The sequence below is a fragment of the Scleropages formosus genome, chromosome 12 (assembly GCF_900964775.1).
Source record: "Scleropages formosus chromosome 12, fSclFor1.1, whole genome shotgun sequence".
NCBI lineage: Eukaryota > Metazoa > Chordata > Actinopteri > Osteoglossiformes > Osteoglossidae > Scleropages > Scleropages formosus.
In genome coordinates this window covers 19,948,650-19,972,840 of record NC_041817.1, presented here as the reverse complement: position 1 = coordinate 19,972,840, position 24,191 = coordinate 19,948,650, and the positions used below count along the sequence as shown (strand labels likewise).

Genomic DNA, 24,191 nt, shown 5'->3' with positions numbered 1-24,191 from the left:
ATAAAATGTATTTATTTGTGTTCATCCATTGCAAAATGCAATCACTCTTTATTTTCGTTCTTTCAGACAAGTTGTTTTCACATTACTATTGCAAGCAGTAGCATCCATCTTTCTAGCAATTTTTATTTCAATATGAAACCCTTTTCTGCTACAAAGAAATTGGGCATTAAAACCATCCATTTGGAGTTTTAAAGTTTTGACTAGCCATATTAAGGCAGATTTGTCATAAGCTGTACAGTTTAATGTTGGCAGAGCTGTTTGTAGTGCCATGACTCCCCCTTCCTACAACTACACAACTTTAGACATGAGATAATCTTAGATGACATTTTCCCTGTGGGAACTACAGCTACCCTGCTTGATCCATCATAATCTGCAGAACCATGGCATTTCATAGCAGACATTATTGGCAAAGATGTCATAAACGACACCTTGGTGGGGGAGGAAAAAAAAAAAAAACTAATTTTTGTTGAGAGTTTTGTCAGTGTGTTTGTTTTTTGGATAGACAGAGAAAATTTATGAGACTGTGCACTTTGGAATCCAGGAGCATTTGAATTGAATCACCGTTACAGTCATTAACAATGAATTAGAACTTTGTTTTGCAATTAACTTGAATAATGTAAAAAAAAAAAAAATATTTGAAAAAAAAATCTGCGACAAAGACAATGAGATACAGCAGCTTCAATGACTCAAATCCCACAGGGACATTATATGTTAAACACTGTAACCGCTGTGACTCAGCTTTCAGAGGGTAACAAGTGCACAAGAAAGAGAACACACTTACAAATAAGATAATCATTTTCATATTAGCATTTAAAATGGATTGAAACATATTGTCCGGTTGCCACCGGTGCTAAATCCATACATGTTTACTGTATAGCTTCAACAAGACCAATGTAATTAGCTTGTGTTTTCACCACTTCCATCAGCAGTGAATCAATAAAGCAACTAGCATAACAAAAGTAATTTTCCAACAGCTGACACAAACAATAAAAAATATCCTAAGTATTTCAGAGAAGTTGAAAAACAAGCTGAAAATGCCGGATAGACAGAACTGGCCGGAGACATAAATAAGGAAAATATGTGGAGTACAGCGGATTTCGGCTTCTTTAAGAATGGCGGATACTAAAAACCTTCATTGATTCGTTGGCTTCAAGTTGTTTAAACGGGAAAATCGGTCATCTGTTGCATGACCTTTGGGCCAAATGAGTTCCAGCCCTGTTTGGCTTAATAAACGTTTCATTATCAGAGTGATGAAGCACTGGCTGACAGGGCTGTCGTGAACTTTCCTGAGTTGTGGGAGCACAGTGGCCCGCTCAAGGCAGGTGGAACAAATGAGGAACTCAAGCCTGAGTGGCCAGAGACACAGGCCTTCAATCAGTGCTGTGGTCGTGTACTTTACCACCTGTTGACTAGGTTGGGTTTGATCTGCGTCCTCTGCATACCCTGTCTGTGTGATTCAGTGCTTGGTTCAAAGTCAAAGATACACCCCTTGAAGTACAAAACAAAATTTATTGCAGAAAATGCATTTGGCTGTAATGAAATTCAAGACGCATCAAGTATTATGGACTTTATTAAAGACTCTTCTCTTCTAGGTCCTTAGTTATTCAACGTGATGGGGTGTACCAGCACAACCTACAGCGCACCGCATTTTTTCCCACGGTCTGACGTGTCCTGGATCATGACGGGCTTGGGAATCAGACCGACTGCCTCATTAATATCTGTGGATCACAGCTGTCCCTGAAATGCTGGTGAGGTGCTGAAGATTTTCTGGAGCTGCTCTGCAACCAGTTCTCTGTCCTTAATTAAGTCAAAACAAATCTATACTGTTCAGAGTAAACACATGGTGGGAGGGATCGATATGAGTTCCCAAATCAAAAATGTCCTTCATTTATTAAAAGACAATTGTTAATTACTCTGCCACTGAAAAGAAGAAAAAAAATCGATCTTTGGCAAAGCTGCTTACACTTCACATTACATTATATTTACCGCTCACAGTTTACAACACTGACGCATGTCTTCTAAAACTTGAACATGCTTGCAAGCTTATTGTAGCCATAATCTGTCAAAGTTAAAATGAAATAAAAGCCCTTGAAACGAGCTGGACCATAATAAAAAAAATAAATAAAAAAAAATGTAAAAATTAAGAGGAAAAAATTCACGAATAAAGAGACATAAACGGTCATAAGGAAAAGAGAAATTAAAATGTTATGTTCGTAACTGCCACTAAAAGGCCTGAAATTACATTTAAATTTCAAAAGCACATTTTGAAATGCACAACACAATAGAAGAAGAAGGTTGATTGTCAGTTTGCCCACTTCTGCAGAAGTTCTATGATTCTTACTATAGTTGTCTCCAGTGAGACTTTCAGCATGTTTTTTAATGGGTGTGCAGCCTGGGGTGGGGAACACCTGTCTATGTTGAGTAGAGTTTTCAGCACTGTCAGGTCTGGTCCATGGAGCCAAGTTTCTCCAAAGCATAAAACACACACACACACACACACACTTTCAGAATCGCTTGTCCCATATGGGGTCACGGGGAACCGGAGCCTACCCAGCAACACAGGGCATAAGGCCGGAGGGGGAGGGGACACACCCAGGACAGGACGCCAGTCCATCACAAGGCACCCCAAGCAGGACTCAAACCGCAGACCCACAGAAGAGCAGGACCCGGTCCAACCCACTGCGCCACCGCGCCCCCTAGCAGCATAAAACACATGAGTGTGAAACATGATCTTGGTGGACTATGTGTGTTTGGGGACACTCTCCAACCTTTTTTTTTTTTTGCCAACTTGGCACAGTTACCAGTGAATCTCTGTAGGTACTGTTGTTATCAGTTTGTATTTTTATTGATGTATTTTTGTCCAAAATACAGCAAAGAAATCTATATTTACTAAAGATGCAGCAACATAATTAGAACCTTACCATATTACTTCAAATCCTTAAAAATATAAAACAATTGAGCCAATAAAGCAGCTGCAAGATTGTGTTCTTCATTATTTTCTGCATTTCAGAAATACAGAGGTGTGTCTAATGAATAACAAAGCATGAAATACAACATTCAAATACCCATGTATTCTGTTAAGATTTAATTGAAAATTAGAGTAATTTCCTAATCCTTTAATCAATATAGTAATGACTGTACAACAAGGACATTCCGTAAGAACATAGGTTTAATTTCAAAAGATTATTCCGGTTGGAGCCTTTGGTGTCGTAGCAGCGTTATCCACTGAAAATGAAATTGTTCCTAAATCAATTGTTTCTTCACAATTCAAATTTCCAATTAATTTTAGCTGAGAAAAAAAATCAATACTTTCATTTCAGAAAAGTCAACCCCACAGACCTACAATTGTAGCCACCTAAATATATACTGTATATGTGGAGTATATATACACACATACATATATATATATATATATAATATATAGGAGTGTCAGTACTGTAGAATGAACCCAGTGGTGGTTCGTTCACCACCTGATTCTCTTTACTCAGTGTTCTCCTTATTCTGTATCAGCACTGTGACCAGCCCGTCACTCTGTCACTCTGGCTGTACAACTGTAGGGTTGTTACTCTAATATAATAAACACGATGATGATTATGATCATAGATAGATAGATAGATAGATAGATAGATAGATAGATAGATAGATAGATAGATGTGTGTGTAGGGTTTACCCTGTCATGTCCCCGTGCTTCCAAGATAAACGCCAAACCCCTGTGACCCTGCATAGAACTGTGACTGACTGAATGAATGAATGAATGAATGAATGCTTTATTTTTCTTTTACTGGAATGAATCACTGATTCTGTCTACTGTACACTCTTGTCCAAGAGCTTGGACAACCCTGAACATAAACTGCAAGACTGGAGATCACACCTGAGCACATTCTCCGAAATTCACAGAGAGATTTGAGAGCAACACGGATTCTGGCTTATATCACAAATAATCACTAATTGGCCCAGTAGCTCCAGTTGTCTTTCCACCTTCTGGCTTTCCTCCAGCATTCAGCAGCCACCTCACAGCCTCTGTCCTTTGTCTGTTTCAGGAACAGAATAATTCACTCACATTACAGTTGGTTTCCACGCATGGGCTGGCTCTCTGGTCGGGCAGAATCTGGTCAGGACAATAATCGATACACCCAGAAAGGAAACAGCATAATACACTTCTGATCAACACAGCATTGCATTTATTGCTAACCTTTATACTAAACTGCGCAGAGATAAATAAAGTCGTTCTAATAAACAAGAAATGATTTGTGTTTGCTCTGGAGAGCTTAACAGCCTGTCACACAGTAATGTTTATAAAGATTGTTTCAGGGACATTTCTGAGGTTTCCATCGGGCTGTAATGCTAATCCACAATGGAAGGTTTCCTCTCACTGCAGTCGAGAACCAAGTAAATTTGACAGAGTAGCGCAACCGTCACCATGGATACAGGACACAATCTTCTCTTGGTGTGTTTTATCCTGACGGACTCAATACCACAGATAAAGTACAGAGCGGCTGGCATGCACTGCCTCCACATAACTCTACACATTTAATTTATGTAAATGATACTTTGACTATTATGCTGGTATATAGCCTCAAAATTAGCCTTGCAAATTGCCTATTATTTTCCTTTGCTCCTTTCCCATTCTAATTTGATGGAAGGAGCAGTTGGTTGCAACCAGCCAGGCACCGTTTTTTTTTTTTTTTTTTTTTTTTTTTAAGGCTTTCTTTTCAAGGCAAAAAGAGTACTAAAACATACTGGGGGTAACTTTCTTCCTCCAGTGCTCCCACACCAGCAGTGTTACATAATTAAAGAAAGAAATTTAATTAGAAGAAAATTATTCTAGATCACTTGATCTGTGGGAAATCAAATGCAAAATTCACAGACATGAACTGTTTTCATTTTACCCTGACGGCAGAGTTTATATGACCATAATTAACCAGAGGGGTACCCGCCTAGACTGGTGTTACTACGGTAAACAACCCAGACGAAAGTGTTATTTATCTGAAGAATAGGAATCGCAGCATACTTCTTCTTGATGTAAGAAAGGTATGTGCTATTTTCAGTCCACACTATGCGTGGTATCCAGAACCACTCTTAAGAACCCGCTGAGGAGAGCAGCAGCGCAGTGCTGTGATGTGTATTAATGATTGTGTTCTGTGCAGCGCTGTATGGAGGGGAATACTAAGATCCATTATAATGGCTCTTTATTATGCTAAAGTAGCTGCAGCACTTTTGCCAGATGTTACTAAAGAGCGCAGGCCGGTCCAAACAAGGCAGAGGTGAGCAAAGGTCAGTAGGGGTCACTTCGGGTGCAGGTGATACCTCTTGCTCTCTCATTAAGATGATTATGGTGCAATGACTTTACACCATTAAAGCATACGCACCTTTAATTTGCTACTGAATGACAGTCTTAGGAAAGTACCAGCCTTTCATGAATAATGTAGAAAACAATGGACTAAATACAGATACAACCATCTTCAAAGCAGTTTGTATCAACGTGTGTATACGGCAAAAATTTTTGAACTATGTAAAATACGATCAAATATTTTAAACATATATAAAGGAAAAAATACATTTTAAATAAGAAAAAAAAAACGAAGAAAGAATGAGAAAAATGTAAAGGTTTTAGAAGTCGAAGGTCATTCGTTTGCTAAATGTGCAAATTCTAAGGGCACCGCTACGGCAGTCAAACAAGTTGAGATGGACCAAAAGCATTGTTGGCAGAATCTGTAATTGCTTCACATACCTGGTTCTGTTCAATAAGCACTCGGTGACGCGCTGCCTACCAATGAGGTTAGTGCCATTTCCATTCCACCTCTTCTTTCCTGAACAGGCGGGCTCATTGCTTTGCAGCTTATTCAGTCTCTTAGTCTTCTGGTTGAATGAAAACCCGAGCTTCGCATACTTGGAAACACCACCAGTGAAGCCATGACTGCAGCTGTAATTAATGCCATATTTTCATTTCTGCATTTATGTAGATGGTATTTATGAGTTGGGAGTGGGGTGGCGCGTTAATCTGCTCTAAATTCAAAATGAAAGGCTAAAATCTATTTATACAATAAAAAGATGTTTCAAAGTAGTATTGTGTATACACTGTGTGTTTGTGCTGACTTTCATATTTAACTTCTTTAGAATAACACTCAAAGTGTTTTTCAAGTGCACATAACATCTGGAAGACAAAAACAAATTCCGTTCCATTTCCTTTCATCAAGAACCCGAACAGAAAACCACGTAAAGTGCAGCTTATTTTCTCTTTTGTTTTACTTCAGGCTACAAAACCTTAATCTCTTCACTGAAAGAGATTTGTTTGCATAGAAGTTAGGGCCTCGGGGTGATGTTGTAATATCTCACCCACCTGAGCTGCACTTATATAAAGCGAGATGATACCGCAAACGTAATTAGAAGATGTTCTCCTGACGTCCAGAACCAGGAGACCGAAGCTCTTCGAATCCATCATTCTGTAAAAAGTAGCTGTGATGCATCCTTTATTGTAACCAGATGAGAAAGGTGGTTTACATAAGACAAAGCACCCTGAACCACGCAACGGTATGTCAGCAATAATCCAAACACCTGCTCTTGTCATTTGAAATGATCTGGCAAATGAAGTGCCTTGAAGCTCACGCTGGACCGCGTCGGATCACCAAAGTCATTCCGTTGATATGTTGCTGAAATTCGCAAAAGAGACAAAATGCAGGGCCAAGATGTTGAGGCTTTTTTTCGTTTACGACTACAAAAATTCACCAGAGACCCAGGAAAAAAAAAAGTGTTGGATATATTTTGGCGATTTCTCGTCTAAGCCCTGCCCCATACAGGTTGTATCATTTAAAAAGACAGAATCTCCTCTATAAAATGCATTTAGGACCCAGCAGTTTGGGAGACACACTTAAAAACATGTGTACAGCAATGGACAGCAATGAATGGTTGGGTCTCTGGAGGATATACTGGCTGTTAGTGATACAAACTCTTGGGGATGAGGTAATTTTCAGGTGTAAAATTTTACTATTCAAATATCATATTTTCTTCATGGGCAATAGCTTTGCGGTCATTTTTCAGACTGTAACTAGTAAAACTGTAAGCATTCGTACAGTTAATTTATCAAACACTATTTTTAATAAATAAATAAACATGAATACACAAAGCAGGCATTTGATTTTTGTTTTATCAAACAAAACAGTTGAAATTAAAAATGAAAAAAAAGTCCCAGAATATGTATTTGATACACACAAGTAAAATTATTATGCCTGTATTAATTGGCAGTTTGAAGTCACGTTATTAGGTTTGTAAAGCAGCGGTGCTGGGTTTCTGAGTGAAATACAGAGAAGATTAGTCACACTACATTCACTGGATTTTATATTCTCTCCTTCCCTTGAACAGCCTGTCTCATCCTGACTGAACAGTTAATTAGAGGTGTTTATCCCCTTTTATAAAGTCTCTTAGGGTTTTTAACCTACAGCAGCGTAATTAGATCTACTTTTATGCTTAGGTGTGTGGCTGACCATTTAGCCTGGATGTCTGATATTCATAACTGGAACCGCACTTCATAATAAATGTCTCCAAAGAAAATCATTCTTCCTCTAAATTAGAAATATACACACAGGCACACACACACACACACACACACACAAAAAAAAAAAAAGAACTACATATTGGCTATAACAATATTTACATTTGTTAGTTTAACTGATGCTTTTCTCCAGTAAAACTTACAAACTGCTTGCAGTTATGTACTCCTGCATGCACCTGGGTAGTTTTACTGGAGTAATTTCAGGTAAGTACCTTGCTCAAGGGTACTACAGCTGGAGGTGGGATTCAAACCTGCATCCTTTGGGCAGCATTTCTAACTGCTACGCTACCAACTGGCCCCAAATTTCCCATTATGATGCAGTTTGCATATGTACCGTTTGTAAATAATAATACTAATCATATGTGTGTGTGTGTGTGTGTGTATGTATGTACTGTATAGGGAATAAGCATAGTCCTAAACACATACAGACAGGAAATATAAATCAGTGAAAATGCACATTTAGAGAACATGAAAAGACAGGACAAGGAAATCTAATTCCCACCTCAGAAATTACCATGTATAATTCACCTAGCTCATGTAAATTATACATGGTGATTCTGGTTCTCATAGGAAACACTAATGTGCAGCAGAATAAAGGAAAATGGATAAACGGATGGACAGAAGAATGAATGCGCTGTTTAAGGACTATATAACGCATGGAGAGACGGATGTTTGCAGATGCAGGGAGACTTTTTTCCTCACTGTGCTTTCTTTCAGGTGTTTGCCGCCATAGCCCACTGCCTGGCATGAGCAGAAACGCTGCTTTCGGGAAACCGACTGTGACAAATGGTATTTAGCTTGGTGACAATCCTTGTAGGCCCCATCAGGCTGAAGTATTAAATCACCATCAAGATGCTTATTTCCTTTCACAGGGCAGAGACTATTACCCAGGCATAATTGAGGCTGGGAACAAAGATTCATTTCAAGAACATGTTTTTTTTTTTTTTACTTTGAGAAATTGTACTTATTTATTTCCACTTGAATTAAAAAGTTGCACATAAGCAAAGTCAAGGGAGCTCAGGATTTTGATGCAGATTTTTACCTTCTTTTTCTAACACTATTCTGTAAGATACCATTAATGCTTGTATGGACAATTAAGAAATGCCCTTCTTATAGCAATAATCAGTTTATTTCTTTTGCCATCATCACTGGAATCCATTCTAACAATCTTCATGGAAAGATTGCAATCGTTAGAGAAAGAGAAAGAACACACATTGACACGCATGCGCGCGCACACGCACCACTTTTCAGGAATCACCTTTACTTCATGGTTTTAAAGCACCACCTATTGGACATAATGAACATGGTTGAGGGCAACTACCTCTTTCATTAACATATATTTTGTGTTTTCCCTTTACACCCTTTTCCTTTCCCAATAAATAATATTTCTTTTTTAAATAAGTTAACAGCATTACAATAAATCTTAATATAATTTTACAAAGAAAACCCCTCATCATCCAATGTCCTTAGTCACAGCAAACAGGGTTGAACAAAAAGACAGTTGAGTGAAAAATAATACAAGGTGTGTGCGGTCATTGCAGCTGTTTTTCCTGTTATATTCATTCTACTGTCAGCCTTGGTCATCCTGTTGTTCATCCTGCTCACAACCTCAGTCATCCTGTTCTTCACCTTGCTCATAACCTGAGTCACCCTGTTGTTTATCCTTCTCACAGCCTCAGTCATCCTGCTAACATTCTGGCAATGTGTTTATATGGTATATACTGTTTAATCTCCACAGTTAATGTAAAATATAATGAGTTCTCATAGTTTCAGAATGTGTATGACCATCATCTAGAACACTTTGTGGGGAGACTGTACCACTGGTCACACATGTGGCATAGGCACAGACATGCAATCCTGGTCGTTTGAAAACATCGTAGCTTGGAAACAACATGTTTTGTTTTAAAAGTAGTAGCACAACAGCACATGATCTAAGTTTTTTTTTGACTTTATAAAAAAATTTACTTCATTACCCACATAAAATTACAACATAAGCATTAAATGGCCTGTAAAGAAACATATCTCTTTCAGACTCCTCCCTTCATGTCATAAGTGCACGATAAACATTACATTTACTTGTTTAGCAGACACTTTTCTCCAAAGCAACTTCCAATGAACTCCATGTAGTGTTATCAGCCCACACACCTTATTCACCAAGGTGACTTACAGTGCTAGGTACACTACTTACACTGGGTCACTCATCCATACATCAGTGGAACACAATCTCTCTGTATCACTCACACACCATGTAAATGTGTGATAATCTTTAATAATGTTTTGTAACAATTCCTTAAATAGCAGATGAACCTCTTTTTATGTAGCTGCTTATGTGATGTACACTAGTTCATATAGTGGAATGTGACAAATTAACTGTACTTTAGAACCACATGTCTGCATCCAAATGTTTCCTTCTGTAATGCACTTCCAGTATTGTTCCATAAGTTCTTCAGAGAAAAGCATCAGCTAAATTAATAAATGTCAGTGTCAGTGATTCAGGACTTGAATTATACTCCTGTAGCACAACACAAGTGCCACCTTACAACACATAAAATCAAATGGCTGTAGTTGCATTATCCTTCATTCATTGTGTTTTATTTATTTTTTTTCTTACTGTTTGAATAATTTTGGTGGGTGCTACGATTTGCTATCAGGTCAGGGTATGACATTAAATTAATTAAAACCATGACCATGCATGCATGCATATCCAGAATAAAACTTGCGTACTGCATACAACTCTACGACTACAGATTTCTTCTCAGGAAACCTGTAAGCCATAGTTACACCACCCGAACTCACTCAGTGCCTCTATTCCTTATTCTTTAGATGTTGTAAAGTCTGTGAATATGATTATTCTCCGAAAATTATGCATAAATTTAAAGCACACGTCACGTCAGCGGTCAGGTCAGCCAGGCAGGTTCGCTGAAAACACGCGGCGTATGGCGTGAAATTCACAATCACATACTTCTACATGGCAAAGTTTACATTTCTGACCAGAACATGTTACTGTAAATAGTTTAAAAATAACGTGTTCTTTTGTCTCAATCTAGAACTTAAAACCGAACGTACACAAATCGAACATCGCGTCACCCAAAACGCCATTTTTCCAGAGCACAAACGACCGGACTGCGCCCGCGCAGTTGTTTTCGTCACCGTCTCTTTCCGCCTGACCCGCTTGACGTCACTGAGGAGTACGCGGAGTACGCACAGCACGCACAACACGCAATAGACGTAAAGCCCTTTCACCTTTGACCCGATACGTACGTAAATCGTTCCTCGGAGGTCATTTTTTTTTTTTTTTTTTTTTTTAAATCTTGGCGTGTGTAAACAGTTGCCACGGTGTTGAACCTTTTTTAATTGAATTATAAAGTAATAATAAGCAACTTTCCTTTCTAAAAGTACGTATTTAATGATAATGACGGATGGGGTTTCGGAGAGAAGTCAGGAGCCCTCCGTCGACAGTTTGAACTGTATCAGTAAAGGAAAAATGGAGGACGTCGTCTCATCCCTGGTCAAAGAAGGCTGGTGAGTACGGCGCCTGGCGCCGACCGCTGCCCTAGTATGGTCAGTTGAGTTGGTAAATTGTGAAACGGAAATGATTATTGGATTTGTTAGCTTTGTATCAGTGTTTAACGCTCTGCAAAGTTGAATGGTTGGGCAGAGCTGCTTCCTGGGGCCCGGCGGAGGTTGGTTGACACGATGCTTAGCGTTAGCTAAGCTACTGAGTAAGCTGTCATGATCATGGGGGGTTTGCGTTTCTTTCCGGGCCTCGGCGGTATCATAGACGTGAACTGTCTCTGATGAAGTCACGGGATGTTTTTTTCGGCGCTTACGTATCTGTTTTAATACAGAAATAAGGTTTACTATGTCTATCCGATCGAGGACTGACTGAAATTCAGAAGTCCCATTCATTTGTCACACTCGTTACCCAGAAGCAACGATTGCTGAAGTGAATGACCTCCGAAGTCCATAGTTGTGATCAGTGAAACATGATAATCATAATCGAGTGATACGGAAAGAGAATAGATCAGGACACTGCAGACATTATAAACACAATGTTACGTCGTCATTTGTTGTAAAAATGCAGTCACATGTAACAAATAAATGATTTCACTGTTTCATCCGCACGATGGCGCTATAGGCTACGTGTCCTGATTGTGGCCTGAACTGAAATTAATGCGAGTATTACCTTGAACTTTGAAACACCTTTATGTAAAGATATTTTGTACAAGTACTCTTTTTGGTATACATATCAAGAAGCTTCTGAAAAATGTTAAACATTAGTGAACTTGATTCACATTTTTCTCAGTGGCTTTCATTCTACCCTGACACCAGTCCTTGTGTTTTTTTTTTTTTTTTTTTTTTTTAACCGTGGTCTGAGTGTCTTCAAGTTATTTATTTGTACTAATCTAATGATGTATTATTTTGTGGGCAACCTTGAACTGTGTTAGCCGAAGTTTGCATCACAACTAGTTTACTTTTTAATCAAAGTTTGTTTTTTTTTTCTCTTCTCAGGTACCTTTCAGATGAGGGAGTAGTGGCTTGTACAGGTTCCTTAGAGAAGCTGTCTCTCCAGGACATCATCTGTATTGCACTTAATGTAGGTTGGTGTGTGTGTGTGTGTGTGTGTGTGTGTGTGTGTGTGTGTGTATCTGTGTAGTTGTACACACATTCATGGATCTTTTACATACAAAGTGCATTGCTGACACTCTACTCTCCCAGGTTTTCTTTTGTTCATTCCATTTAATTCAGTTTTCTTGTGTAAGTACTTGGTTTATTCGAGGTATGTTGTCACAAACATATGCTTATGTATGTGAGAACATGAACCACCCATGATGTAATGGATTGAGTATATAAAAATTTTGGAGTTAGATTCCATTACAGCAGGACAGATTTTTTTTTTTTAATGCGTTACTTCAAAGTAGGTTCAGATGCCTGGAAATTATAGATGTGATGAAATGACAATCTGTAGGCATCTGTCTCTTTCTGCTCATCTTTCTTCACAGAGTGACCTGAGATCCATTGGCAAGAAATTTCTACCTAATGAAATCAACAGCGGGAGAGTGGAAAAGGTACGCCACATTGTTAAAATGTTAGTTGCTTGCCCTCGTCAATCATCAAACTCTTTCACAGCAGTAAATGGTTTATTCTTTAATTGTTTATGCTGTCAAAAGTAATTCTGTTGACACGTTACTCCCCCCAAGACAGGCCCATTTGAGTTACAGGGCTTTAGAAGGAGTTTCATTTAATACCCCTACTTTGACTTACAGGAAATTTCTTTGTATTTGCAAGGACAGGATTTGGATTTTTTGAGCTTTTTGACAGCTGAGTGACATGAGACATTTACATTTGTTTAGCACACATTTCTCCAGAGTCACGTACAGTGGTTATAATGTAGTATTTAGCTGACCCCTTTATCCAAGGTGACTTCCAATGCTAGATAAATGGGTGGAAGGAGGTGCCATTTTGTTGCAGTCAACCCATAGTGACCACTTGTGTGGCTTCTAAGGCAAGGGAGGAATAGAAGTGGTTTGCCAGTGCCTCTTCCACGCATGTCAGGGGTTGCAAACATGGGAGGGAAACATGCAAACTGCACACACCCTGAGTCAGACTTGAATTTCATGCCCACTGAGCAGCTCAGGAAGTGTTGAACTAGTTTAACCCGCTGTTCCAGCGCATCCTCTACAATGCTAGATACACAACCCAAAACTTCCTGTAGCCATTCTCGCATGTATGTTGCAAACAATTTAACACAGACACACTGTGGGCAATGTAGAGTCATCAGTCCACCTGAAATACATCTCTTTGGATTGTGAGAAAATGCATTCTTTGTTAGATGTACGTAATAGTTTTCCAAAGAGCTTAGCAAGCACTAGTGGAAAGCCTTGCGGTACCATAGAGTAGTCAGTGTATCAGTGAAACTGCATTGATATGTTGTGTCATATGAATAATTTTAACTATTGGAGTAATTGTGTCCATTTTAATGGTAATTGGTAAGAGTTTACAATATGTGGGTGGTGTTGTTGGGACTTGGAGATGCCTAAAAGTTTAACAATTAAAACTGGTGGTAATTACGTCTTTCAGTTTAACAGTTTGTGTTGTGAAGGATTTACTGGAACGTGTTACCTTTGAAAGGTGGGGTAATGCAAGACCTGAATGTCAACTTGATTTCTATACTGTTAGATAATGAATAGCTGCCTGTTTAAGATTACTTGACGTAGTTGACAGATATCCTCGTATGTCTTAAGCATTGGAAAAATCACTATCTATGATTATGTGTAACTTTATTTCTAAAGGTGTTTTGAAAGGGGTATATTTGAAGATTGGTCTGATATGGAAGATTCAGTTGGACCTGCTGCAGAAATTTTGTTAAACAATAGATGGCACCATATTTTCAGTCTTATATGAAACTGAAAAGCATGTCATTATTATCATTTCAGTACCACCAAATAATATTTAATTTGTGGATATAGTCAAATTTTTTTGCCTATTTTATGATTAAAGACAATCAAAAATCTTGCTGCGACCTGTACATTTTAAGGCTTTTGAGCGTTTGTGATTTTTATCTGGTATTCTCAAAATTGACCAGCAGATGTCTCCTAACGTGTACAAAAGACCTTGACTCAGGGCATAGTAATAGTTAAGGAATAAAGGTGTTTAAGGAAAAATGTTTCGCTGAAACAATTTATTTTATTATCGGATTGTGTGAAACTGATAATGGCATGTTACAGAAATATTTATAGAAAAAAAGCTAATTTTGTGTCTCTGCTGCCTAGGAATGATTTCATGTTATGGTTTTAAATATTCAAAATTTATTGTATGCTTGCTCTTTCATTCTAATTCTGACTTTAGGCTGTATGTGTTGCCCAGATTGTCTCCCCAAAACTGCAATTATAAGTTTTCTCAGCTGAGCCGGTGTTTTGTATTTAAGTGGTCCAAAGAGGTTACAAGATTGTTTCATATTGGCATGAATTGGCTCAAGTGTTAAGGATTGAAAGTGTTATGTGAAGGTTGAAATCTGAAATTAAATTAACTGTATGACACGCTTCTCTGCTCTAAGTGGTGCGTACAACATGGTGCGCATGTGTGTGCTTGTGTACAGTTGGAGGGCCCGTGTGTCGTCCAGCTGCAGAAGCTCAGGAACGTGGCGGCACCAAAGGACCACGAGGAGTCCCAGGCAGCCCCCCGGATGTTGCGCCTCCAGATGACGGATGGGCACACCACCTGTGTGGGCATAGAGTTGAAGCACATGTCAAAAATCAGGTGGGATGAGATGTTTGCATTAGCCACTGTGTTCCTCCGTATTAAATTGTGCTTTTACATATTGTGCATGTCATTTTAAACCACCTTCCCGTAAGGCAATTCAGATCTAGACAGTAAATTTGTAACAATCTACTGTTTCGGTCACTTATAGAGTGGACTACAGATATATAATAATCTGCATACCTTTGTTTTGTTGATACAGTTTATTGCAGTTATGTAGATACACAGGAACTAAGCCAAACTGATTGATGAATTATGTATATAGTTAGTATTTGATTAGCCACACAAATTAGAGAGTATCCATGTAGGATTTAAAAAGCTTAATTATGCATTGTAGATTGATTATTCATGCAGCAAAAGCTCTAGGTATATTACTCCGAGAGTTTACGAATAACGCGTAGTTAATTACTGAGTTGGCTTTACAGTCTTTCCCATGAATTCGCTCAGTGCTTTGCTTGAAGTCAGAAAGTCTGCATCCTTTTCTATATGTACTTATTGATTGATTAAATTTTATTATGTGATTAAAGCAGCATAAACTAAATTCGCATTCAGGATAACTTTGCTTCTGTTATTTCCTCTGTGTAATGACATAAAATGTCAAATTTAGTTTATTCAAAATGTACTCGTTTTTAAACCAGTCATGATGTTTAGCTTCAAAGATAAGAAAGGGCTAGACAGGCACTGTGTTGGTCAGCAGTAAAATTGAATCGGCTGAGCCCTGAGTACTTTGAATATGGTTCGCCGCATTCTCGATCCCAAGTTCTGTGGTCTAACGAGTCAAGCCTGTTATTTTGAATATTACTAAGTGTTGGGTCTTTCTGAGTTAGTAAAACTGCTTTAGTTTTTCCACTTGAGAGTTATAGGGGAAAATATATACTATGTATTCCATTCTATTAGAAGGTATCAATGTCCATGATTTAAAGTTTACAATAGGTATTCATCAGCCACTCAAGCTTTCCCAGTGCAAGATCTGCTCAGTATTAACTAAATAAAGATCATACAGTAGCTCTGGTGTGTACTAAGGATGTGCTTTATTACAAATTCTCAAGGATGTTGTCACATGAGGCTATTAACATGTGTGAAAAGGGCAGAAAATTACTGCTCTTAGTAGCTGTATTTAGCTCTAGTTTAGTTTCAGGCCACATCCTCAGAGAGCCAGTGTAGGTTGAAGGGTTAAAGGGAAATTGTTTTGTTTGTGTTTATGCCTCACCCACTGGAGTCACTGAAAGACCTTATGTTTATAAATGATTTTTTAAATACTGAGAGACTGACTTAATTTTCCAGTACTACATATACCAATGTGTACAAACTCTAAAGTGGTCAGTTTCATGGTTTAAATGGGGATTACACAGGTTTAAAGTGACATGTGGAACGTTTGTAAATTGTAATTCACCATGTGTGCTTAGTAAAGCAGATAGGTAATTGTGCAGTAATGCATGATATGGGGATATTTGATTTTGTTCCTTTGCAATTCTTACATTTCCCTGCCCCCTATTGAAGCTGCAGCTTGCAACGTCTAGATAACTCTTTTTGTGTTCAGTCTGAACACCCCACCTGGAACAAAACTGAAGCTCCTTGGAACTGTGATGGTGAAGAATGGCCTCTTGCTACTGGATGACTCCAAAATTGTTGTTCTTGGTGGAGAAGTTGAGCACATGATTGAAAAATGGGAATTGCAAAGGGTAAGAACATCACAGTTGAAAGTGTCCATTTTTTCTCTCTTTTTCCTAATCTTGTAAATAATCAAGTAGTACAGAATTGAAATACACAGGAATGAAATGTACAATCGGTAATGAAAACATGCCTTGTGTTAGAGGTGAAAGTATGTTGTGTTAATGTAATGATGGAGAGTATGAAAACAAGTGGAGGTAATGGCTGATTGGTTGCCATCCACAGGGCCAGTTATTATCCAGTAGACTTTTGAACTTTGTTTTTGTTTGTTTTAATTGTGGTATTGCCATGGTCAAATATTAAATACCACACTAGTTATTCATATTCTCATTTGGCATTAGAAATGTTTGGTTTTAATTATTTGAAACAAATGTCTGTTTGAGGCTTTTGAATCATAAGCGTTATTGTTGGCCAATGCCAAGTTAGTTATTGTTAAATTGATACATCCTACACTAAATGCAAATGTGACTTAATTCTATGAGCACTGTGTTAATTGTAATATAAAACATCTTATTTTACACTTGTAGAGTTTTAAGTGTTTAATGTATTGAATTTTTTTTTTCCTCAAGTCAAACTGTGTATGTAACTCCTGAATTAATAATGTGCTCTGTACTCTCCAGCTACTGAAAAAATATGAAACTCCTGTTTCCTAACACTTCTGCCTTTTTCTCTTTGCTTAAGAGTTTGGCAAAACACTGCAGAAGTAACATTGGTGCAGAAGGTGGCCCCCCTCCTTTTGTCCCTTTTGGTCAGGTATGTTGCCTCGTCATTTGTAGAATCATTTACAGATCAATTTCACCTGACTCCCTGTTTTTGCACAATTTCTTTATTCTGTCAGATTTTATTGCACTAATGACGTTTGTGTTTTTCCATTTTCATTTTTAAACTGGAGTGGTGGTAATTGAGTTGTCATGATCTAGTTTTTGTTTTTCTGTATTTTCAGTTTTTCATGACACTGAAATATCTTTTTTTATGTAAATGTGCACACAGTCCCTTAATTACAGGAAAAAAAATATATTGAAGTGACATTCTCTTCATCTAAGTAAAATACAGCCCTTTATTCTATATGGTTATGTAAAAAAATTAGCTAAATTTTCTGCAAGGTACTTGCATAAGTACTAAGAACTGGTAAAGAATAAGGAATTGTTGAATAACTACTAAGAATTGTCATCTGCGTAATGTTTTGTGTGGTCTTAAATTCTTTTGCTTGGTCTGTAAGAAGATTTTTTTTTTATTATTGTAACGCTACTGTATTAGTCCAGTGACTCATTTTTATAGAAAATTCCTGGGAAGTATCATGTTTTTTCATCTTTGCTCTGTCTCTTTTGTGTGTGCGTGTGTATCTGCATTCTCACATTGTGTTCTGTTTCATTTTTGTTTGTATTTAATTATTGCAGTGTTAGTTTTGACTTGAGTAAACAGTCCCATGCTTTCCATTAATTAATAGTTTATGCTGATCATCCATGGCAATGAAAAACATAGCAGGTTTTCTTTTGGAGGTTGGCTGCACTCATCCTGTCTTACGGCACTTCTCCTCGCAGAAATGTGCTACCAAAGAGCAAGTGGACAGCAAAGAGCTGGATCAAAGAAGGACTCTGCAAGTCACTGGCACGGTGAAGACTGCAGATGAAGATGATGAGTTTGAGAAGCAGCGGAAAGCTGCCATTGCTGAGATTTCGAAGAGCAAAGAGGTGGGAAAGGGGTGACACATCTTTGTAGAAAAACAAAAAAAAATCAGGACAAAAAAAAAATACATGCAACGGTATGATAGTAATTAACCTTCGCATTTTAAATAAGCATTAGTCAAGTTCATAGTCATAAACTTGAACAACAAATACCCCTTCTCCTAAAAGCAGTAATTATCACAAACTATGTAAGTGTGTGGACTTCTAAAGTTGTTGTACAGTATTTGCTATCAGTTCATGTGCATCCCAGTGATTCCCATATAAGTAATTCTCGTTTTTGAAATATATGAATTTTATTGTGAGCATCTAATGAAGTGCGACAAGGGTGTATTTTCTATATTTTGTATTTGACTTGTGCTTGAAGACCCGGACATTTGGCGGCGGAGGCAACGCAGGCAACAACCTTGCCAATCCTGGCTCCACATATAAGAGCCGTGACAGCGGCCTGAGGAAGGGGGAGGAAAAGTGGACTGAGGGCCAATCAGACGGACTGTACCGAGAGCTGGTGAGCCTTTGTCTTCAGTATAACTCATGAGATAAATCAGAATTAAAATAAATTGGGAGGAACAGTGTGTGGTTGTTGGATCTTAAGTTATCCTGCTCACCTTCCAGGTTGATGAGAGGGCTTTACGGAACATCATGGAAATGGGCTTCAACATAGATGCAGCAAGGCAGGCCCTCTTGGACCACAATAACAAAGTGGAGGCAGCCCTCAACTTCCTGTTGTGCAACCAACCCAACTCTGGCTCATCAGAGTACAGTCGACCACCACCCAAAGGTACAGTGGAGGCAGCTAGCACAGGCCCATTAAAATTGCCACCCTACTGAAACCCCTGATGAGATGAGAACTTTGGGTGGGGGTGAAGTGAAGGTATATTAATGTCTCGTCCTACTGCACAGACAGCCTTTTTAGTATCAAAAACCCAGGTTCATAGTCACTGTCTTCCCCACTGCCATTTGTCTTTTAAAGTATACAACAGAAGTGACCACACCCCTGTTTAATGTCACTTAAATGTCAAATGATTCAAAATTGTATCACCACTCAATGATTGCATTATTTCTGAGTTGACAAGTAGGGTATTTGCTCTTACGTAAAATTAAAAACTAGCAGTTTAGATTTACTATATTAAAAGTATAGGTCTTGCAGTAGAAACTCAATGCAAGAAAAGTCAGTAGACCTTTCATTACTGAGATTCAAGTCTTATTTTTTTCAATACTTTGTATGTCCGTCTTTATTTTTGATGACAGACTCAATCATCCTCTCCTCTGAACACCAGAACTTGCTCAGTTTTGGACCTATGGGCTGTGTCTATATGCATGTCTGCATCATGGCTCCACATGGAAAAGAATTGCCAGAGAAGTTCAAAAATCTGATTGTGAGACTTCACAAAGATGGAAAAGGATGCAGGAAGATCGGTGACCAACTAAAAATCAGTTTGAACACCGCTGCAGCAGTGATCAGGAGGTATAGAACAAGCGATAGTACCACTTATCAGAGCCGCAGTGGTCGCCGTCCTAAAATGACTCCGTGGACAGTGCTCTACTTGCACAATCCAGCTCTAAAAAACAGATGGGCAAGTACTTCAGACTTGGCGTAGGGGTTATCAATGGAAATCAGAGTTTCTGTGACAGCGCAGACAGTGCAAAGGACATTGCATAACGTCAACCTCTATGGATGGTGTCCATTAAACTTTGCTATAGAACATGAGAAGAAGCCTGATGAATATTGGGAGCACATTCTTTAGTCAAATGAGACCAAGATAAATTTGTTCAGCTCAGATGGGGTTCAGGATGTTTGGCGTAAACCTGGCCAGGACTACTACAGCGAGCGCATAGTCCCGACAGTGAAGCACGGAGGTGGGAGTGTGATCATATGGACCTGCATGAGTGCAAAAGGTGTTGGTGAGAGGGCATTTATCGATGGCACCATGAATGCCTCTGAAGGTATGCCAAAATACTGGCTGACAAGATGACTCCTAGTCTTCAGAAGCTTGGCAGAAGAGGAATATTCCAGCATGATTACGATTCAGAGCACACTGCCAAAATCATGCAAGAATTTCTGAAGAAGAAAAAAGTTAAAACTATGACCTGGCAAAGTATGTTGTCTGACTTGAATCCAATAGAACACCTTTGGGGTATTTTAAAGAGAAAGGTAGAGCAACACAGCCCCTCCAGCAAAGAGTAGCTAGCTGTCTCTGAAGAATGGCAGAACATCTCTCTAGAAATTTGTGTAACACTGGTATCTTCCATGCTGAGGAGGATTAAGTCTGTCATGAAAAATAAATGTGGACATAGATTCAAATCTTTTATTTTCAAAATAATGAAAGGTGTGCTGACTTTTTTCGAGGCACAGTGACACAGCGAGTAGCGCTGCTGTCTCTCAGCGCCTGGGTGATGCAAGAAGACGTGGGTTCGATTCCCGCTCAGTCTGTGTGGAGTCTTTATGGGTTTCCTCTGGGTGCTCTGGTTTCCTCCCACAGTCCGAAGACATGCTGTTCAGGTTCCCCCATAGTGTGTGTGTGTGTGTGTGTGTGTGTGTGTGTGTGTGTGTGTGACAGAGTGTGTTCCGCTGATGTATGGATGAGTGACCCATTGTAAGTAGTGTATCTAGCAGCGTAAGTCACCTTGGTGAATAAGGTGTGGGCTGATAACACTACATAGAATTCATTGGATGTCTCTTTGGATAAATAAAAAAAAAAAAAAAAGCATTTGTTAAATAAGTGTAAGTGTTGCATTGAGTTCCTGCTGTGAGGCTTGTGTTTTTAATATAGTAAATCTAAACTGTTAGTTTTTAATTTTACATAAAAACAAATACTCTACTGTTCAATTTAGAAATAATGCAATTATTGAGAGGCAATACAATTTTGAATCATTTGACATTTAAGTGATATTGCACAGGGCTGTATTCACTTCTGTTTTATCCTATATATATATTTGATGGAAGATGCATGATAACGTGCTTTTCATTGCTGCCTTTGTTTTGAGCAGCTAGGGGGAGGGGTCGAGGAAGAACCAGACAAGATGAAGACGAAGATGCAGGAGGAAGGCCCTCTGGCCCCAGCACCCTATTTGATTTCCTGGAATCAAAAATGAGTGCTTTTTCCATTGATGGTAAGCCATTTCATTCATTTAACCATATTAATTTAATGGCCGATTAAGAGGCCAGAAGAACCGTTATATAGCCAATTCAAAAAAATGTTGGCCAGGTGATGGTTGTTGAACTGGTTACTGGGGGATTTTGTTTATAATCCTTATCATTATGAGAGCCATACTGTTCTCTTTCCCACTGGCATACTAAATAAATAGTAAATTATTGAAAGAATACAAGTAAATTATTTATCATAAATAAAGATATTGTCTTTGTCAGAGCCAAAGAGTCAGCCTAGTCAGAGGGTCGAGGAGCCACCGACCAGGACTTTGCCAAACAAGGACCATGTCAAAGACCTGGCACAGGGGAATTCTTCCCGGAACGATAGAAAGCAACAGAGGAATGACAAGCCCCCCCGCTTCCAGAGAGACAGTGACTTCCCCAAGCCAGGGGGAGACGCTGCAATCCCAACCCAGAATTTCAAACCTGAGAGGATAAATGCAGGACACCTGGACAAGCAGAAAGATGAGATCCAGAAGGGCGGCAGGCCATCAATCTGTACTTCACGACCCGGGGGCCAGGCTTCCCCTGTAGAGCTTCCTCAAGGATCTAGAGGTCATCCAGGGTCTGGAAGATGCCAGCAAGGGTCCTACCCACCATCGAAGAAGGGCCCAAGAGAAAATGGGCCTCAGTCCAGGCCGCCAGACACCAATGGCACAGGGGATTTTAAAGGAAACTCTCGGACCGATTCGAGTAAACCCGAGGCGAGAAAAAGGCGGGGCAAATGCGATAGGTCAAACTCTGATCTATTGGACAGGAAATCTGGTGCTGAAGAAGCTTGTGATTACTCCAAGCCTAGGAGTAATAAGGACACTTTTGTGTCACAGGATTTGTCCAGGGTCCAGATTGGAAATACACAGGCACAGAATGGGAGCTCTGAGCATAAGCGGACCGGACCTATAAAACCAAAATCTAACTCCCACTCTGGTGCTCGTGGACTGAATCACTGGAAGCCAGGAGACCAGTGCCTTGCCCTCTATTGGGAGGACAATAAGGTGAGGGGTAGACTAAGGAATCTCATCAAAAAAGTTTTAACTGATTATTTCATTCTGTGTAGAACTTTGGAAGACCTTTTTAAGGCCAAATACAAACTTTTTTTTTGACATACTGTATGTTTTAATTCATTCCCAAAATGTGGAAGGATGTTGTAGTTTAGCTCAATTTTTACAGTAAACTTATTTTAAAATTGTTTCCTCTTCCTCCTCTTGTAGTTTTATCGTGCTGTAATTAATGGTGTGCACCATTCGGGGTCAACTGCTGTAGTTGTCTTCAGTGATTATGGGAACTGTGAAGAAGTTCTTCTTGAAAACATCAAACCTTTACAGAAAGACTCATGGGTAAGAAATCCTACATAAGATGGTTACGGAGCTGTTCATCCATAAGTTTGAGCTTCACGAGAAGAGGTCCTAATGCGGTTGGACACTGCTTGTCGTGATTTATATCATTTGCTTCTCGGAAATATTTGTGTATTGATTGAAAGCGTAAGTTGCTATGTAAAATAACAGCAGCAAATTTAACATAAATAATAATGGGCCATATAACTGATCATTTCTATGGAATAACTGCAGTCTGCTCTCCAAGAATGCTTTAATTCCTTCATCTCGGTATTCAGGCAAATATTTCATTTGGACACGTAGTGTTCTCAGGAGTTATCTACGTGAAGTACATTGTTAGACTTTCAGACGATGGTTGTAATGTGGTAGATGCACTTGCTGTTTTGCACCTTCACCTGGAGCTGCTGTAGGTGTGTTACTGACCCCCCCCCCCCCCCCCCCACCAGCTGCCAATATTTCCCACAAGCTCTGTCTCAGGTAACCTGGATCATGTGAGGGCAGTCTTTGTGTACCTGATTAGATCTTGGAGAACTGTGGTGGCTCAGGCCCAAGTCTGTCTGCATGGAGGCTGTTTTCCTGTTCTGCCCTTTCTTTTTATTATCAAATAAAAGGCTTACCCAAGGCCTGTCATCTGATTTATTTGCTTGTTTATTAAAATTACATATAATATAAGTGGTTTATTTTCTGCGGGGAACATTGGGAAGCAGTGTTACATAAGTGTTAGCTTGTTAATCCCAAATATGTACTGTCATCCAGGAACCCTGAGATTTTATTTCGTCTATAATAGTCTGCGCAGACTGCATGCCGTGCTTATGTCACATGCTAAGTAGCATGTTCTGTGTTCTCAAGATTTGATTTGTTTGTCCACTTACAGGATAAAGACTGTTTACATGAGACATCACTGGAGTACCGTCGAGGCGGAGGTGGCCAGGCCAAGCGCACACGCCCAACACAGCCATACTACCAGCCACCGAGAGCTAAAGATTGACAAATGGGCAAGGTAAGCGAAAGGTGTGAGGGAAGGTAAGAGGACTCAAAATTGCATCTTTGCATCTCATCACTTAGTTTCTTTGTTGTAGTTTTTCATTTGATTTCTCAGAAAACTGTTCAACACATCTGCAAACTGAATCTTTTTGCAGATCGGTTAACTTCTCCCCCCCCCCCCCCCCCCCCCCCTTTCTTTTAAAGGCTTACTCTTGAAGGAAACAGAGGTCAACTGAACTTTAATATCATCTGAGATGGTTTTCATTGTAAAGGTTTTTTTTTTTTTTTTTTTTTTGCGTGTGTGTGTCTGTGTTCATTGCGTAAAAAAAACCTCAATTTTAAAAGGGCTGTCAAATTTGTATAAACTGACAAATGCACTATCTTTAAAATTCATAATAACAATAATAAAAGTTGTACACTTATTTTTCCAGATTGCTTGGTATTTCTGTATTACAGTGGCCTATGAAAGGTGCAGTAGGATCATAGAGGTTGTCAGTACACAGTATTCTTCTGTAACTCAGTCTGTATTTAAGGAAATTGTGTACATGTAAAAGCAGACA

The 24,191-nt window shown here is 39.0% G+C and overlaps 1 protein-coding gene across 2 annotated transcripts; it reads left to right on the top strand.

Annotated features, from left to right (window-relative positions):
• The first annotated feature begins 10,863 nt into the window (after positions 1-10,863).
• tdrd3 (tudor domain containing 3) lies at positions 10,864-23,919 on the top strand. 2 transcript variants are annotated; one of them, XM_018741156.2, is made up of 14 exons: positions 10,864-11,071; positions 12,062-12,146; positions 12,553-12,618; positions 14,649-14,809; positions 16,350-16,491; positions 17,162-17,233; positions 18,022-18,171; positions 18,530-18,670; positions 18,778-18,943; positions 21,154-21,276; positions 21,533-22,308; positions 22,525-22,650; positions 23,522-23,647; positions 23,836-23,919. In XM_018741156.2, the coding sequence occupies exons 1-13, from the start codon at positions 10,956-10,958 to the stop codon at positions 23,633-23,635; spliced, it is 2,238 nt and encodes a 745-aa protein (XP_018596672.1). In that variant the 5' UTR covers positions 10,864-10,955; the 3' UTR covers positions 23,636-23,647; positions 23,836-23,919. The 2 variants fall into 2 exon arrangements, with proteins under 2 accessions (XP_018596672.1, XP_018596680.1); XM_018741164.2 differs by lacking the exon at positions 23,836-23,919 and having other exon boundaries at positions 23,522-23,807.
• The last annotated feature ends 272 nt before the right edge of the window (positions 23,920-24,191 follow it).